The sequence below is a fragment of the Saccopteryx bilineata genome, chromosome 3, assembly GCF_036850765.1.
Source record: "Saccopteryx bilineata isolate mSacBil1 chromosome 3, mSacBil1_pri_phased_curated, whole genome shotgun sequence".
NCBI classification, from domain to species: Eukaryota; Metazoa; Chordata; class Mammalia; order Chiroptera; family Emballonuridae; genus Saccopteryx; species Saccopteryx bilineata.
In genome coordinates this window covers 313,805,595-313,823,687 of record NC_089492.1, presented here as the reverse complement: position 1 = coordinate 313,823,687, position 18,093 = coordinate 313,805,595, and the positions used below count along the sequence as shown (strand labels likewise).

Below are 18,093 nucleotides of genomic sequence, written 5' to 3'. Positions count from 1 at the left end.
CCGGTTCAAAACCCTGGGCTTGCCTGGTCAAGGCACATATGGGAGTTGATGCCTCCTGCTCTCCTCCCCCCTTCTCTCTCTCTCCCTCTCTCTCTCCTTTCTAAAATGAATAAAAAATAAATAAATAAAAAAACAAAAAACAAACAAACAAAATAATAGTAATAAATATTAACAACAAGTGAAATAAAAGAAGAAATAGAATTTGTAAAAGAGGAATGAGGAGCAAGATTATGTAAAGTCATTGTAAGGGCTTTGCCTGAGCAGCAAATCTACAGGTCAAGGTCTTCTGACAAACTCTGTGTATTGTCAGAATTCAAATGAGGCTTCTGTTAGTTCAGTTGGTAGACCATCCTCCCCATATGCCCAGGTTGCGGATCAATTCCCGCCCCCGCCCCCGCCCGCCCCTTGAATCAGAGCAAATACAAGAATCAACCAATGAATGCACACATAAGTGGAAAAATGAATAATCGATGTTTCTTTTTCTCTGTCTCCCTTCCTCTCTCTCTCTGTAAAGTCAATAACTCAGAAAAAAAAATAGGCTCCATCAGCTGCTAAGGTGAGTTCAGTGACCCAAACAAAGACCACAAGTTGGTGTGCTTAACTTGTGGAGGATTGATGAGGCTTTCACTGGGCCTGCAGGGCAAGGGGAGAGGTGGGGTGACATTCAGTCCTAGTGTGACCTAATTCGATCGTTAGGGGCGGTGCTCGGGCTGTTGGATGTGACTCGTCGTCTTGAATACAGAATGGGGCTTGGCTAGAGTGAGGGGCGGGGCCGGATGCTTGACTTGCAATGTGGGAGGAGTTAACGCCGAGTAGGCTGGTGAGGGCTGAAATAGCTGCACCCAAAGGCAACCCCCTAGTTTTGGCTTGGAGTCTGGTGATCTAGAGGAGGTTGCGATGGAGTTGGAGTGGGACACGCTGAGAGCGCTGGGGGCAGTTACTGCGCTGTACCTGCTGCTGTGGGTGACTTGGTGGGTGGGCTGCACAGTCTATGTATACCTGCTGCCCCAGGTCCGCCGGGGCGCCCCTTGGCTCAGGACGCACGGAGCCTGGGCAGGTGAGGGGCAAGGGCTCTGTGGCAGGTGGGAAGGTGTGGGGGCCGCAGGAAAGAGGCTGTATGCCAGGTGAGGGCCCCCAATCAGAGCAGAGGAAGAGGCGAGTTCTGGAAGCAAGATAAGTGAAAGCTGGCTTGGTCCACCGGGGCGGGAGACAGGGAGTCCCCGAAACTGTACAGGTGAGGGGAACAGGTGTCAGAGACTGGGCAGGTGGGGAATAAGGACAAGAACAGTGTGGGTGTGTGAGAGGGGTAGAGGTTAGGCTGGGGCAAAGTGCCAGGCTAGCCCTCCTGCTTGCCCTTCTTCTCTCCTCTCTAGTGGTGACAGGAGCCACCAATGGCATTGGCAAGGCCTACGCACACGAGGTGAGCCCGGGCTTGGAGCCTTGTGGGTGGTGGGAGCTTCTTCTGTCTGCCTGCCTGTTTTCAGCTGCCCTTCTGGACGGAGAGTCGCATGCTTGGTCCCCTCAGACATACTCTCCTTCAGGAAGCCGTCCCTGCTCCCCAGTCTGGGGGCATATTTATACTATACTATTTATATAGTCTCTTGACATTCCCCTATTGTTGCCCTGATTCATTCATTCACAACATATTCATAGTCCACCTCTATTGCTAGGCATCTTCCAGGCGCTGGGGGGAAAGCAGTAAACAAAATAGATTTTAAATCAAAAGACCTTGCCCTCATGGAGTTACGTTCACTACAGGGAGGGGAGACAGGTATAAAAAAAGGCAAATACATAAAATGCAGTGTGTCAAATGGCTGTAAGGGTGAAGGAGAAAACTAAATCACGAAGGGAGAACAAGGAGCCCTGAGGATGTATAGGTTCCAATTTTTATATCGGGGTGACCAGAGAAGCTGTCACTGAGAAGGTGACACTGAGGAAAGTCCTAAAGCAGCGGTTCTCAACCTGTGGGTCGCGACCCCGGCGGGGGTCGAACGACCAAAACACAGGGGTCACCTAAAGCCATTTTCCGATGGCTTCCGACCACCGGGGTCGCGACCCACAGGTTGAGAACCGCTGTCCTAAAGGAAGTGAGGGTCACATGAATAATTGGGGGAAAAGGTTTCCAGGGATAAGAAACGAGTGTAAAGTCCCTGGGGTAGGGAGCATTGTTACTAACCAGAGAGGGTTTGCCCACTGGACTTGCAGCAGAACCAAATATTGAACACTGAACTGTGCAGTGGAGAAATTAAATCAACTTTTTGCAGGGCAGCAAGCCAGGAGAATGGAGAGTTATCACTCAAAATCCAAACTCCCTGATGATTTTTCATCAAGGTTTTAATTTTTTTTAAATTGATTTTAGAAAGAGAGAAAGGGAGAGATAGATAGATAGATAGATAGATAGATAGATAGATAGATAGATAGATAGAAACATCAAAACATCAGTTTGTCATTCCACTTATGCATTTGTTGGTTGATTCTTGTATGTGCTCTTAGGGGGGATCAAACCCACAAGCTTGGTGTATTAGGATACAACACTCTAACCAACTGAGCTACCTGGCTGGGCCATCAGTTTTTTTGTTTTTTAAGAGAGCGAGAGTGAGCGAGAGAGAGAGAGAGAGAGAGAGAGAGAGAGATTCCTTGTTCCACTCATTCATGCCATCATTGGTTGATTCCTGTATGTACCTTTACCCAGGATCAAACCCACAGCCTCAGAATGTTGGAAGCCATCAAGGTTTTTTAAAGGCAAAGAGAGGGTTAGGGGTTAGGGGTCAGGGGCAAAGCTGATTAGTTTTTGTGCAAGCTTCAGTTATTTTCCTTCGTCTCACTAATTCCGTTCCTGATGTCAGCTTGTCTGGTGTCTTCTTCACAGTGGTTAACTGGGCTGAAGAAACAAGATTCTGCAAGATATCTCATAATTGTGTGTCAGTGATATTATTGTTAAGCAAAAGACAGAAATTAGGCATCTTGTGACTATAGTTATTATTTAAACTCTCTTTGTTTTGGGCTTAACTAGCTTTATTTTTCTATTACCTCAAGCAAAGTGTACTTTAAAACATTTTCCCTGGGCCCTGGCCGGTTGGCTCAGCGGTAGAGCGTCGGCCTAGCGTGCGGAGGACCCGGGTTCGATTCCTGGCCAGGGCACATAGGAGAAGCGCCCATTTGCTTCTCCACCCCTCCGCCGCGCTTTCCTCTCTGTCTCTCTCTTCCCCTCCCGCAGCCAAGGCTCCATTGGAGCAAAGATGGCCCGGGCGCTGGGCATGGCTCTGTGGCCTCTGCCTCAGGCGCTAGAGTGGCTCTGGTCGCAACATGGCGACGCCCAGGATGGGCAGAGCATCCCCCCCTGGGGGGCAGAGCACCGCCCCTGGTGGGCGTGCCGGGTGGATCCTGGTCAGGCGCATGCGGGAGTCTGTCTGACTGTCTCTCCCTGTTTCCAGCTTCAGAAAAAAAAAAAAAATGAAAAAAAAAAAAAAAAAAAAAAACATTTTCCCTGAAATTTGATTTATAGGCAGGCCTCTGACACAATACTAACATACTTTATTAATCTTTGGCTATATATAAGCTATGTGACAACCAAAGCATTTGAAACATTTAGTTAAAGCCTATACCCATGTCTCTAGACTCTGTGATCTAACACCTAAGATGTTACTGTTGACTGTGGGTTTCGGCATTGCTGGTTGGAGAAGCAGGTAGGTGAGCACTGCGGTTGTATCAGAGTAAGAGGGCAAGGGCAGCAGTAGGAGATGAAGACAGAGGTGCAATTTCAGGACAGAGCATGGGGAATCTGGTAGGTTATTCTGGAAACTTGAACATTTGGGATCCTGGGAGGATTCTGACCAGAAGAGGAATATTATACTGCAGAGGTTGAGGGTGGAAGCATGGAGATCAGTTAATAGGCTCTTGCAAAATCCAAGCAAGAGATGCTGGTGACTTAGACCAGGGTGGTAACAGTAGAGGTGAAAATTACTTGGATTCTGGGTTGATTTTGAAGGCAGAGCAGACAAGATTTATGGAAAATATTGTAATATATGACTTTAAACTTTTGATCTTGTAGCCTGAAACCTTGCTAAACTCACTTCTTAGTTCTTATAGCTTTTTTTTTTTTTTTGCCAATTTCTTGAGATTTTCTATGTAGACAATCATGCCATATGTGAATAGAGACCGTTTTATTTCTGCTTTTCTGATCTGTATACTTTTTATTTCTTTTTTTTTCTCCTTATTGCATTGGCTAAGAAATTTAATATGATGTTGAGAGCAGTGGTTAGAGTGAGCATCCTTGCCTTGTTTCTGATTTTAGGGAAAAAGCTCTAAGTCTTTAACCATTAAGAATAATGTTACCTGTAGGTTTTATTTATTTATGTGTTTATGTGTACAAGGTTAAGGAAGGTTTCTTCTAAATCTTGGTTGTGGAGATGTTTTTGTCAAATCATTTTTTGGTGTTTGTTGAGCTGACCACATGGTTTTTCTTCTTTAGTCTGTTTACATGGTAAATTAAACTGATTGATTCTTTGAGAATCAACATTTGATGTTGAACTAATCCAGAATCATTATATAAACCCCTCTTGGTTATTATCTGTTATTATATATATTAATCCAGAATCATTATATAAACCCCTCTTGGTTATTATCTGTTATTATATATCTATTATATATATATATATTGCTGGGTTTGATTTACCAATATTTTGTTGAGGATTTTTGTGTCCAAGTTTATGAGGGATATTGGTTCGTAGTATGTGTTCTTTTCTTGTAATATCTTTGGTTTTGGGGTGTTAGAGTAATGCTGGCCTCATAAAATAAATTACTACAAGATTTAAAAAAAATTTTTATTGAGTTTAATTTATTGTGATCATATAGATTCTAGAGTTGCCTCCAATGCATCCCCCTCCCCCGTATTCCCCTCAACAACTACAAGATTTTTTACTGGAACACCTCAAAGAATAGAACTGTAATCACTAAGATGGTGTTGACCTGAGGAACAGGTTGGTGAGAAACAGGAGTTTAGTTTTGGCCACTTTAAGTTTGAGATACCAGTTAGGCATACAAGTTGAGAAGTATGCAGTTGGGTGTGTCGCTTGAATTCAGAGGGAATGTCCCAGTGGAAATACACATTTAAGCATCATCAACATCTCAATGCCACTTAAAGTCACAAGATTAGATGAGATGACCATGGGACTGGGTATAGGTGGAGAGAGGATCACAGTCAGATTCACCCTAAGTACTCCCTGGAGTCCCCCCAAAATAAAAGGTACAGAGATGAGGAGGAACAAGAAATGAGACAGAATAGGAGGAAAACCAGGAATGTAGAAGAGGTATTACAAGCCAGGTAAGGAATGTCAGTCACCAGGAAGAGGGGGTGATCAATGTGCCCATTTCTACGGGAGGTGCTGAGAATACAGCATTTGCTTTACCAACATGGAAGTCATTAGTGACCAAAGTGGTTTGGGTGGCATGATGGGGGCGGGGGTGCAATTGGAGTGGGTACAAAATGATATAGAGGTCCTGGCTGGTAGCTCAGTGGATAGAGTGTCAGCCCAACGAATGGATGTCCCAGGTTCAATTCCCAGTCAGGGCACACAAGAGAAGTGACCATCTGCTTTTCCCCCTTCCTTTTCCCCTTCTCTCCCTCTTCCCCTCCTGCAGCCAGTGGCTCGATTGGTTTGAGCTTGGCCCTGAGCACTGAGGATATCTCTGTTGGAGCGCAACAGCCTCGGGTGCTAAAAACAGATCAGTACTCGAGCATCAGCCCCAGATAGGGTTGCTAGGTGGATCCCGGTCAGGGCGCATGCGGGAGTCTGCTTCAATATCTCCTCCCTCTCACCCCCCCCCAAAAAAAAAGATATGGAAGAAGAACCAGTGTAGACAATCCTTTCTTGGAATGTTGAATAAAGGTGGGTGGGATGGTGAGAGCTGGAGCGATGCCTTGATGGAGAAGAGGGAAGAGTTTATGGCAGGCTTGCATGCTGAATAATTCAGAAGAGGGAGAAGTTTTGATACAGAGGAGATGGGAGGAAAGCTGCAGTGATGTCCCTGAGTAGGCAAGAATAGAAGGGAAGCTAGAGCAACATAGAAGGGGAACCCTGGAAGAAAGGAAGAGTATTTGTATCTATGTGCAAGCCAGCGGGTAGTGAGGCCACTCTGGGTCACCACTGTCAGGAAACTGCTCCATCCTACCACTGTACTGTGAGGGCAGGACTGTCGCTGTCTTGGTCAGTACCACCCAACACAGGGCCAGACACAAGCAGTTGCTGGGGAAATGTTTGTTGAATGAATCAATGTCCTTCACAGCATCAACCTCTCAGATGCTTGCAGCTGTTGGGAATTTTGTGTCCAGCCTCCCTCCAACACGTCACCCTCAGACGTGCACCAAAATCCTACTTAGCACCCACTCCACAAATATTTGCTAACTCTGTTTCAAGGGGCAGAATGAGCATCATGTGCAAAGGCTCAGAGATAGGAAAATCCTGGGGGTGCTTTTGGGGCTCGAACTGTCTGCTGTGCCTGGACTCCCATAAAGGGCCACTGGATAGAAGTAAGGCTGAAGACTTGGGCCAGAGCCAGGCACATAGGGCCAGGGGAAAAGCAATGGCTTTGTCCCAAGAGCCCTGAGGAGTCAAGGCAGATACTGAGCAGGAGAGGAAGGGGCAGATTTGTGCTTTAGAAAGAGCCCTCTGGCTGCTGAATGAGGTGGGGAGTAGGGGGTGAGACTGAGTCTGTCATAGGCACCCTGTGTCCCCAGCGCCAGCCAGCAAAGAGCAGGTGTCGGTAAATACATTTTGAATAAATGTGTGAACGAAGGAAGGGGTGAACACTTGAAGTATTGGGTTCTTATATCACTGAGAATGAAAGCCAAGTCTTTACTGGGGCATTCGAGGCTCTACGATCTAGTCCCTGGTCCGCTTCACTGAGATCCTCTCCAACAGAGCACTTCGCTCAGTGCTCGCAGACTCCACGCGGTCCTCTAAGCTGGCAGCCTTTGCGCGAAGGCTGCTCCGTCTGCCTGGAATGCTCCTTCCCCAGGAGGCATGTTCCTTGAGGGCAGGCTTTTGTTTTTCTCTTTTGTTCACCTCTGCAGCCACAGAGCTTACAACACTGTGCAACACGCAGTCAGCACACCGTACATATATGTGGAATTAATGAATAAACTATTGAATCCCCCCACAGCTCGCCCGGAGAGGTCTGAACATCGTCCTCATCAGTCGAAACCTGAACAAGTTGAAACATGAGGCAAAGGAGATAGGTGACAGCCGCGGGCGCGGGTGGGAGGCGGCTGGGAAAGTTGGAAGCGGGCTGGGCTAGATAGAGGAGTGGTCCGGGAGAAGGGTGAGATGGCTCCAGCTTCTTCTGGGGCTGGAGCTAACGGGGGCGTGGTCAGATCGGGGGCGGGGGAGGGGCTTCAGTTGCCTCTGGGCCCAAGGACGGAAGGATGGGGCAGGAGCTGGGGGTGAACGCGCGGATAGCATTGTAGGGAAGGCAGAGGTGGGACGGCAGAGGTGGGACGGCGTTCCCGCTCAGGGGCTGGCTCGCATTGCCGCTATTTCCAGAACGGCTTCATGGCAGGCTCACTCGAGTTATTCAGGCAGACTTCACTGGTGGCTTGGAGATCTACGAGGCCATTGAGACCGGACTGAAGGACTTGGAGATTGGAGTCCTGGGTATGTCCCCAAACCTGCTTGGAGGAGCCGTGCCCACAAGTGCCTCCATACTCTCACCCTGACCCGGAACTCCTTGTGGTCGCCCGCCATCTGCCTGCAACCGGTCTTCGTGGGACTGTTGGGGTGACACAATTTGTCCTCTCTCTCTCAGTGAACAATGTGGGCATGCTGTATGAAAGCGGCTTGGTAAGACTGCTCGACTGTGAGAACGTCGCCAAAGTGAGTGAAACTGAGTACCCTCTCGCCCAGCACCTCTTGCTCCCACTACTGCCCTCTGTTGGAAAACTCACGCAGTAGCCAGCTTTGTTAGAACAAGGTACTCTGTTGCCTTCAGTTGGAAGATTGTTTTCAAAGCTGCACGTCTCTGATATCTAGGACATGAAGGAGGTCATCTGTGATGGGGCGCCCTTCTGCATTGCCCAACCAGTACAACAGTTCAAATTGTCTGTTCCTTTTATATTCTCTGGTTCTAACTTAGGGGGGAAGGATCCACATGGGGGAAAAAAAAGCAGTGTCTGCCATTTTGAGTCTGGTTTGCTAAATTTTGAGGGGATAATTAAAAATTTTTTTTATTGATTTGAGAGAGAGAGAGTAGCATCAACTTGTTCCACTTAGTTGTTCTATTTAGTTGTGCACTCGTTGGTTGCTTTTTGTATGTATCCTGACCAGGAGAATCAATCCCGCGATCTCCGCGCTCCGGAAGGATGCTCTATTCACTGAAAACCTGGCCAGGGCTATTTGGGGTCATTCTTGAACCCACGTCTTTTTTCTTAATCACCTGTAGGTATATTCTCATACTTCTGATGGGCATCACATGGTTCTCTCTTCTTTTGTAAGATTTTATTTATTGATTTAAAGAGAGGATAGAGAGAAAGGCAGGGGGAGGAGCAGGAAGCATTAACTCATGATTGTTGCTTCTTGTATGTGCCTTGATCAGGCAAGCCCGGAGTTTCTAACTAGCAACCTCAGCATTCCAGTTTGACATTTTAATCTACTGTGCTACTGCAAGTTAGGCAATCCTACCTCTTTTGTTACATTAAATATTAGTGTCTATTTTTTTTAAAATCAAAGTTATAAAAGTCACATAGTTCTACAAGGGTTGTTAAAGATAACTCATACTTTTTTTGTGACAGAGACAGAGAGAGGGACAGACAGAAAGGGAGAGTGAAGAGAAGCATCAATTCTTTATTGTGGCTCCTTAGTTGTTCATTTACTGCTTTCCCATATGTGCCCTCCCCTTTTTTTTTTACAGAGACAGAGAGTCAGAGAGAGGGACAGACAGACATGAGAAGCATCAATCATCGGTTTTTCGTTGCGACACCTTAATTGTTCATTGATTGCTTTCTCATATGTGCCTTGACCGTGGGCCTTCAGCAGACCGAGTAACCCCTTGTTCAAGCTAGTGACTTTGGGTCCAAGCTGGTAAGCTTTGCTCAAACCAGATGAGCCCACGCTCAAGCTGGCGACCTCAGGGTCTCGAACCTGGGTCCTCCGCATCACAGTCCAACGCTCTATCCACTGTGCCACCACCTGGTCAGGCCCATATGTGCCTTGACCAGGGGGACTACAGCAGACTTAGTGACCCCTTGCTCAAGCCAGCCACCTTGGGCTCAGGCCTTGCTCAAAGCAGATGAGACCACACTCAAACCGGTGACCTTGGAGTTTCGAACCTGGGTCCTCTGTGTCCCGGTCCGAAGCTCAATCCACTGCGCCACTGCCTGGTCAGGCAAGATGACTCATATTTTTTTCCTCCAAAAATTACAGCAAGATAAAGCAGAGCTCTAGTTGATGCAGTGTGTTGTTCAGGCATTGGCTGTACTGCCCTCTACATGCTCATTGGACATTAACACAACCCCAAGAAAAGGAAGGTTAGAGCAGAAGCGGATTAAGGTTGGTTGAGGCCCCGGGTGCAGAAGAAAATGTTGGGCCCCTTACTTTAGAAAAAAAGTGTAAAGTTGGGGTTTTGCGGGGCCCTTCAGAAGTTGGGGTCCAGGGCGCACACCCAGTGCGCTCGTGCTAAATCTGCTTCTGGGTTAGAGAACTCACTTTTAAATAATATATTTATAGTGTACATCTTAATTTCTCAGTTTTAGCCTAGTGACTGCCCACAATGGAAGGTGAGTGGCAGTTTCAGTTCCCAGACACCTGTACCGCACCACAAACACATGCCCTCCCAGGCTCCAACCCCCAGCATATTTCATAGATGTGGCTACAGAACCACATTACTGTGCATCTGAAAACGCTGTCCACTGCTGAGCCATGTAGCGGACTATGATGATTTTTCCTTTCTTTCTTTCTTTCTTTTTTTTTTTTTTTTACAGGGACAGAGAGAGAGAGAGAGAGAGAGAGAGAGAGAGAAAGGGTTAGACAGGGACAGATAGACAGGAATGAGAAACATCAATCATCAGTTTTTTGTTGTGAGACCTTAGTTGTCATTGATTGCTTTCTCATATGTGCCTTGACCGTGGGCCTTCAGCAGACTGAGTAACCCCTTGCTGGAGCCAGCGACCTTTGGTCCAAGCTGGTGAGCTTTTGCTCAAACCAGATGAGCCTGCGCTCAAGCTGGCGACCTCGGGGTCTCAAACCTGAGTCCTCTGCATCCCAGTCTGACGCTCTATCCACTGCGCCACCGCCTGGTCAGGTGATTTTTCCTTTTTTTAAGTGAGAGAAGGGGAGATAGAAAGACAGACTCCCACATGTGCCCCCGACCAGGATCCAGCCAGCAACCCACGTCTGGGGCTTATGCTTGAGCGCTGAGCTATCCTCAGCGCCTGGAGACTGACATTAGGACCAATTGAGCCACTGACTGTGAGAGTGGAAAAGAGAGAGAAGAGGGAGAGAAGGAGGGGAAGAGAAGCAGATGATAGCTTCTCCTGTGTGCCCTGACTGGGGATGGAACTGGTGACGTCAGAGGCAAATTAAGGTCGGTTGAGGCCCTGGGTGCAGAAGAAAATATTGGGCCCCTTGTCATTAGAAAAAAGTGTAAAGTTGGGGTTTACACTTGTGGGGCCTTCAGAAGTCAGGGCTCAGGGTATGTGCCCAGTGTGCCCACTGTTAAATCCACCTCTGGGTGTTGTTGGCATGTTAGGTCGATGCTCTATCCAATGAGCCAACCAGTCAGGGCTTGTAATCTAAATATATTTAAAGTTTTTCAAGCAATTTCATTTTCTTGTTGGACTGGTTACTTTTTTTGCCATAAATCCTGGGACCCCCCTTAATCTTTCTCCTAAGAAACCCCTGTTTTCTCTGTCATGTCTCACAGCATTTTTTGGTTTCTTTCTTTGTTTTGTTGGGCATATTCCCTAGTAGCTGCCTGAAAAAGAATGCATAGGCCGTGGCCAGTTTGCTCAGTGGATAGAAAGTCGGCCTGACATATGGATGCCCCATGTTCAATTCCCCATGAGGGCACACAAAAGAAACAACCATTTGCTTTTCTCCCCCTTCCTCTCCCCTTTCTCTCCCTCTTCCCCTCCTGTAGACAGGGTTCAATTGGTTGGAGCATCGGCTCTGAGCACTGAGGATAGCTCAGTTGGTCCCAGCATGTTAGCCTCAGGTGCTAAAAGTAGCTTGGTTGATTCAAGTGTGGGCCCCAGACAGTGGCCAGGTGGATCCCGGTCGGGTCACATGTGGGAGTCTATGTCTCTGTCTCCCCTCCTCTTACTTAAAAAAAAAAAGCATGGATGGTAAAGATTTCAAGCTCTGTTTTCTATCAGTTATGTGACTTTGGATGAATAACTTCATTTCTCTAAGTCTCAGTTTCATGTCTATAAAATGGGAATAATAGGGTTAGAAGTGAAAGATTTATTTTTATGTTTTATACTAAAGATTTGTGTACTTTGATGTGTGTATGGTATACTTCTATAAAAAGTTTATGAGGCCTGACCAGGCAGTGGTGCAGTGGATAGAGCGTCGGACTGGGATGCAGAAGACCCAGGTTCAAAACCCCGAGGTCGCCAGCTTGAGTGTGGGCTCATCTGGTTTGAGCAAAAGCCCACCAGCTTGAACTCAAGGTCACTGGCTCCAGCAAGGGGTTACTCGGTCTGCTGGAGGCCCACGGTCAAGACACGTATGAGAAAGCAATCAATGAACAACTAAGGTGTTGCAACGCGCAATGAAAAACTAATGATTGATGCTTCTCATCTCTCTCCGTTCCTGTCTGTCTGTCCCTGCCTATCCCTCTCTCTGACTCACTCTCTGTCTCTGTAAAAACTAAAAAAATAAAAAATAAAAAAGTTTATGAGGTCAAAAAATCCAGAGGGAAAAGGTAATGAAATGAAGGTGCAGCGTCAACCTGGAAACACTGAGGTTGCCGGTTCGAAACCCTGGGCTTGCCTGGTCAAGACACATATGGGAGTTGATGCTTCCTGCTCCTCCCCCTTCTCTCTCTCTCTCTCTCTCCTCTCTATAATGAATAAATAAAATCTAAAAAAAAAAAAAAAAAAGAAATGAAGGTGAAAATTTCCCTTCTCCTTCTAAACTATTCCCTCAAAGTGAGTCCGCAATTGAAAATATGGTAGGTATTTTTTTTCTATGCACATGGAAGCGTGTATGTGCCGTTTTTGTCCGGATGTCAGGAAGCCTACTGTTCTGTGCTTATACCTTTTACAAGTAGCCATGTATCATGGGGATTATTCTAATCAAAAGAAATAGCTGACCCATTCCTTTTGTTTGTACAGTGGTGCATCCATGGGCTACACTGTATTTATTTAGTCATTCCATCAGTGATGAGCATTCGGGATGTTTCCTATTATGTGTAACTACAAACAGTGTCGCAACCACTATCTTTGGACATAATTCATTTCCCACATGTGTATTTTGGAAAGGAATAAGTGTCCAGAAGTGGAGTTGGTGGGTCAAAGGTTATGTACATTTTAGATTCTAGTAGATGCTACTTTTAAAATAAACACATTCCACCTGGCTTGTGGTGGCACAGTGGACAGAGTGCTGACCTGGAACGCTGAGGTGGCCAGTTCGAAACCCTCGGCTTGCCCAGTCAAGGCTCATACAAGCAACAAATGGACAACTACAGTGAAACAACTACTTCTTGCCCCCCCATAAAATCAATAAATAAAATATTTTTTTAATGCCACAATCTTGAAAGAAAGAAAGAGAAAGAAAGAGAACCATGTTCCATCTTAAAAGAAAAGTAAGCTACGAAATGAGAAAAGGTGGGAGTTGAGACAGGGGTGGTGAAGGAAAGGACTGACAGCTCTGTTTTCTTCCCCAGAGACTCTCAGATGTTATAAACTGCAACATCATGTCCATGGCCCAGGTGAGGAGCTAAGTTCAAGGTCAGCATAGCTCTGACCACTCTGGGTAGTCCCCAGAATCCTCCCTCCCTGTGACTGGCCCCCCAAGAGGTGTTAGCGGAATATTCTCGGAGGGAAGGTAGGAGGATGAGAGTGAACTTGAGGAGGAGATGGCAGGTGAAAGGATTGGAAAGGAAATAATGGGACCCTTCGCACCCTTCTCTATAGATGACTGCTATTGTCTTGCCCCAAATGGTCTCCAGGTAAGAGTCATCTTTCCCTCTTCCACTCTGGACCCTCCCTATCTGACCTCCAGGCTTTCCCCCTTGCACAGCTGTCCAACCCACGTTTCCAACTCTTCCTGTCCCTCTGGCATTTCTCAGATTAAGGCATGGCTCAGGGGTGGAGGCAGTTGGAGGGCATCACCTGGCTCCTCTCTTTCTCACGTTTTAACTAACGCTTCCTCCCCCAGGAGCAAAGGAATCATCATCAACATGTCTTCAATTACTGACAAGAGACCCCATCCATTTTTATCAGCATACTCAGCTTCTAAGGTACCCAGAGCCCACAGACGGGGGCGAGGGCTGTCCTGCCATGCTGAGAGATTCCTGCTGTAACCCAGAATGCGTGTGTGTGTTTGTGTGTGTGTGTGTGTGTGTGTGAGAGAGAGAGAGAGAGAGAGAGAGAGAGAGAGAGAGAAAGAAAGAAAGAAAGAAAGAAAGAAAGAAAGAAAGAGAAAAACGGAGGCTAGGGGACGAGAGAACAGTAGAACAGTGGGGTGGGAAAGAGATCAGAGACCTGGCTGGAACAGAGAGTGAGTGTATGGAAATAGAGGAAGGGCGTAGAACGCGGAAGCATTCAGGGGTTAAGATGAGGACTTGAAGGGACTTCTGGAGCCATCATTGTCAGTATTCTAGGATCAGGGACGATGCTGGGTCGAGGACGGACTGGAGGAGTTAGCACACAGAGGCTCGAGAGCCTGGGATCCGCTTTCTCCTTCCTCCACAGGCCTTTGTGCGAAGCTTCTCTCAGGCAGTGAGCGCAGAGTACTGCTCTCAGGGAGTCATCATGCAGGTGCCTATCCGCGGGGGCGGAGCTCATAAGGAAAGTGACCAGAGTGACAGCTCAGAAGGCGAGGGGCTCTGGCGGGGGGGGGGGGGCTATTAGCTTAGAGACGGTGGAAGGTCACGGGGTTGGGGCAGGGGATGTCAGAGAGAACCGTGACTCGGAAGAACATTAGCGGAGCAGCGACCTTCCAAGCCGCGGGTTACCGCAGGGGGCGTGGCTCTAGGGGCGTGGCCGGCGCGAGATCTAGGGGGCGTGGCCTGGAGAAGGCGGGCTCTGAGACCCAAGTGCGGGAGCAGCAAGTGTGTGGGACACTGGGATTCCCAAAGAGAGCCTGGGATCTTAGGCTGGTTTGGAAGGAGAGCTCTTTCCTTTACGCCCTTCCTTCCTGCAGACAGTGAGACCCGTCCTGGTCGAATCAAGTATGACCCATGGCCTAAAAAGCCGGATGTTCGTAATGAAGTCCGAAGACTTTGCTCGGCAGGCGTTGGACACCCTTGGCCTCACCTCCCAAACCTATGGGTGCTTCAGCCACACTGTGCAGGTGCCTTTATGGGGCAACTATGGGCGTAGAGCTGGATGGAACACTCCCGGCCCAGGTCCGCTAGTCCTCCCTCTGAAGTGAGGAGATGCCCAGAGGAGCGGAGGCCCCCACCATGGGCTGGGGAGACAGGAGAGGAGAGCGGGGACCCACGGGTGGGGTATATCCTGATTGCTGGTACCTCTTCTTCCCAGGGTGCCCTGCTGGTCCTCCTGCCGAATTGTTTTTCTCTGCTGAACAGGAGTATTCTGAAAAAGGCGAAGCCCTCTGATAAAAGGCCTTGAATGCCTGACCTGTGGTGGCGCAGTGGATAAAGCGTCGACCTGGAAATGCTGAGGTCGCCGGTTCGAAACCCTGGGCTTGCCTGGTCAAGGCACATATGGGAGCTGATGCTTCCAGCTCCTCCCCCTTCTCTCTTTCTCTTCTCTCTCTCTCTCTCTCTGTTTCTCTCTCGCCTTCTCTCTCTCCTCTCTAAAAATGAATAAATTTTTTTAAAAAAGGCCTTGAAGCGGGGTGGCCACTTGCCTGCCCCTACCCACGATCCTGGACCAGGGCTGTTGATGTTAGCAAAGATGTTACACACATGGGCATAGATCACAAGCAGATCCATGGAACGGGTCAGACACCTGAACTCCTGGGTATTTGGTGACAGCTGTGGCATCTCAAACATCTGACAGAAAGATGGCATTTTTAATATGTGGCACTGAGATAACTAGATAGCCATTTTGAAGGGGGAAAATATTTTTACAAGTGATTTTCAAACTTTTTCATCTCATGGCACACATAAACTGATTACTAAGATTCTGACACCCATCAAAAAATATATATTTTGCCCACCTAACCCCCCAAAAAGGTATAATTTCTATTCATTCACACTAGATGGCTATTGTTTTGACAGTTGTCATTTTCTTATTTGGCAATCTAAGTGAAAAGAGGTCAGTGCCCCTGACTAAAATAGTCAGGTACTGCATGTTTAAAAAAATTTTTGTGGCACACTGGTTTAAAATCTCTAATATAAATATATATGTGTATATTTAAACAATTGTAGTGGTAATGGTCACAAAACTTTGTGAATACACTAAAAGCCAATGGCCTGACTGGTGGTGGCACAGTGGATAAAGCATCGACCTGGGACACTAAAGTCTCAAGTTCGAAACCCTGAGGTCGCTGGCTTGATTGCAGACTCACCAGCTTGAGTGCAGGGTCGCTGGCTTGAGCAAGGGATCACTGGCTTTGCTGGAGCCACCCCCCCCCATCAAGGCACTTATGAGAAGCAATCAGTGAACACCTAACTTGCTGCAATTACAAGTTGATGCTTCTTATCTCTCTCCCTTTCTGTCTTTCACTCTCCCTCCCTCTCTCACTAAACAAACAACTGAATTATAACATTCAAAGAATAAACTTTATAGTATGTGAATTATATCTCAATAAAAATAATTTTAAAAATAGAGACACCCAAGTGTGTGCAGGAGTGTGTGTGTGTGTAAATAGGATCCATCCCTTACGCTACACACCTGCATAAATGAATCAGAAATCTCCATGTAATAATAGAGACACAAGAAAAGAATACATGAATGAATTTCTTTCCATTTGGGGAGTGAGAGAGTCTTTTTAATTAATACAGAAAGTTAAAATCAACAACAGAAAAAATCATATTGAAGTCTAGTTAGTGATATACAGGAATTCTTTAAGGATGATGTAATGACATCTGCAAATTACTTTGAAATGTATTGAAAATGCATTAAGTGAATTAATACATAAGTAAAGGATGGATAGAAATATGAGAAGTACATTAAAATGTTGGTAATAGAAACTAAGTGGTAGGCACATGGAAGTTCACTGTAGACTTCCTTTTTTTTTTTTTTTTTGTATTTTTTTTTTTTTTCTGAAGCTGGAAACGGGGAGGCAGGCAGACAGACTCCCACATGCGCCGGACCGGGATCCACCCGGCACGCCCACCAGGGGGTGGTGCTCTGCCCATCTGGGCGTGTCGCTCTGTAGCGACCAGAGCCACTCTAGCGCCTGGGGCAGAGGCCAAGGAGCCATCCCCAGCGCCAGGGCCATCTTTTGCTCCAATGGAGCCTCAGCTGCAGGAGGGGAAGAGAGAGATAGAGAGGAAGGAGAGGGGGAGGGGTGGAGAAGCAGATGGGCGCTTCTCCTATGTGCCCTGGCCGGGAATCAAACCCCGGACTCCTGCACTCCAGGCCGACGCTCTACCACCAGCCAGGGCCTAGACTTCCTTTAACTTTTCTGTATGTTTGAAATTTTTCATGATAAAAAGTTGGGGGAAATCTGGGAGCAATAAAACTTATAAATAAAACTACTTAAGCATATTTAGAAATTACTTAAGAAAAGATGATTCCATAAGCAAAGTAAAAGTGACAATCTCAGAGGAAATATCTACAACTTATATCACACACAATATGTTTACCTCCTTAATATATGATTGTTGTTATGAGTCAGGGGCACAGAGAGAGAGAGATCAGCAGATGAAATCATCAAGGACTAGCAAAGGACCACTGCTCGCTCAGGCAAATGGCCTCGAGTTTGCGCTGTGTCCTATTTTTATTCACAAGCCTTCAAAAAGCTTGTTTACTGAGAAATTGGCATAACATCAAGCATAACTTTTACTTAAAGATACATGGAGTACACCTGCATGATAGCTTAATAACAATATAATATCAAAAGGCATTAATTGCTATTGCTTCTATGGTTCCCACAACATTTCTTTCTTTATCTCAAGGGATAACCTTGAAAGGAATAGAAATCTTATGAGAATGTTTTACTGAGAAAAAGCCCAGCAACTGCCTTCAATCACATAGACCTGTTTCAGTGACCCGCCTTCAAGTCACAAAACAATTCTCTTGGCAAAACATTCTTTTCTTGTTGGCTGTGTTCCCATCCAAGGCCATGCAATAGGTTATTCCACTACATATAATAAAAAGACCAAAAGCTCAATGTTTTAAAATGTGCAAAAGAAATGAACAGAAAGTTCACAGAAAAACAAGTATTAACAGTCCTGAACTAGATGAAAAGCTCAACTTCAATCCTAATAAAAATGATGCCAATTAAAATGGGAATATTTCTCAGCTATAAAATTGGCACAAATGCCTAAGTTGGAACCACATGCTCTCCTGCATTGCTGATGGGCATGCAAGTGGAACAGCCTCCAAGGGAAAAATTTGACAGCAGCTAGCTAACAAAACAGCATTACTCTCATACCTAGCAACGCCCCTCCCAGGAATATACTTGGAAGACCCACCTCCATGGCTAGCACAATCAGGGCTGAGAAGACCTCATGTTAGGGTCAAGTTTGATATCTTCCAAGAATAAAAAAAAAACACCTGTATCTCTGGAACAGATGGGACACTTTAAAATTTTCTTTTTTGAAGATGTTTAAACCCATAGAAGTTACAAGACTAGTATCTGTAGACTCATCATCTGGAATCACTGCCCATTAATATTTGCTTAATTAGTTTTTATCTCCATGTTTAGTGATGATGATGGTGATGAATGGACTATTTGAAAGAAGTTGAGACATGATGATACTCTACCCGTGAATGCTTCAACAGGTAATTCCTAAGAA

The 18,093-nt window shown here is 46.4% G+C and overlaps 1 protein-coding gene and 1 non-coding gene across 2 annotated transcripts; one reads left to right on the top strand and one right to left on the bottom strand.

The window, feature by feature from the left end:
• The first annotated feature begins 897 nt into the window (after window positions 1-897).
• LOC136330198 (very-long-chain 3-oxoacyl-CoA reductase-B-like) lies at window positions 898-15,847 on the top strand. Its single transcript, XM_066266692.1, has 11 exons — window positions 898-1,057; window positions 1,374-1,420; window positions 7,162-7,237; window positions 7,542-7,652; window positions 7,804-7,871; window positions 12,880-12,924; window positions 13,130-13,164; window positions 13,374-13,455; window positions 13,910-13,975; window positions 14,361-14,510; window positions 14,702-15,847. Exons 1-11 carry the CDS (start codon window positions 898-900, stop codon window positions 14,789-14,791), a joined length of 930 nt encoding a protein of 309 aa, XP_066122789.1. The 3' UTR covers window positions 14,792-15,847.
• Window positions 9,400-9,522, bottom strand: LOC136332449 (U4atac minor spliceosomal RNA). The gene has a single exon (XR_010730712.1). It is a non-coding gene; the product is annotated as a U4atac minor spliceosomal RNA (small nuclear RNA).
• Window positions 15,848-18,093: the final 2,246 nt, after the last annotated feature.

Excerpts from the sequence above, each read along its gene's own strand:
- LOC136330198 (XM_066266692.1), top strand. The coding sequence starts at position 898 with ATGGAGTTGGAGTGGGACACGCTGAGAGCGCTGGGGGCAGTTACTGCG. Across the intron at positions 7,653-7,803 it reads CTTGGAGATTGGAGTCCTGG|TGAACAATGTGGGCATGCTG; the intron begins GTATGTCCCCAA and ends TCTCTCTCTCAG. Across the intron at positions 13,456-13,909 it reads CAGCATACTCAGCTTCTAAG|GCCTTTGTGCGAAGCTTCTC; the intron begins GTACCCAGAGCC and ends CTTCCTCCACAG.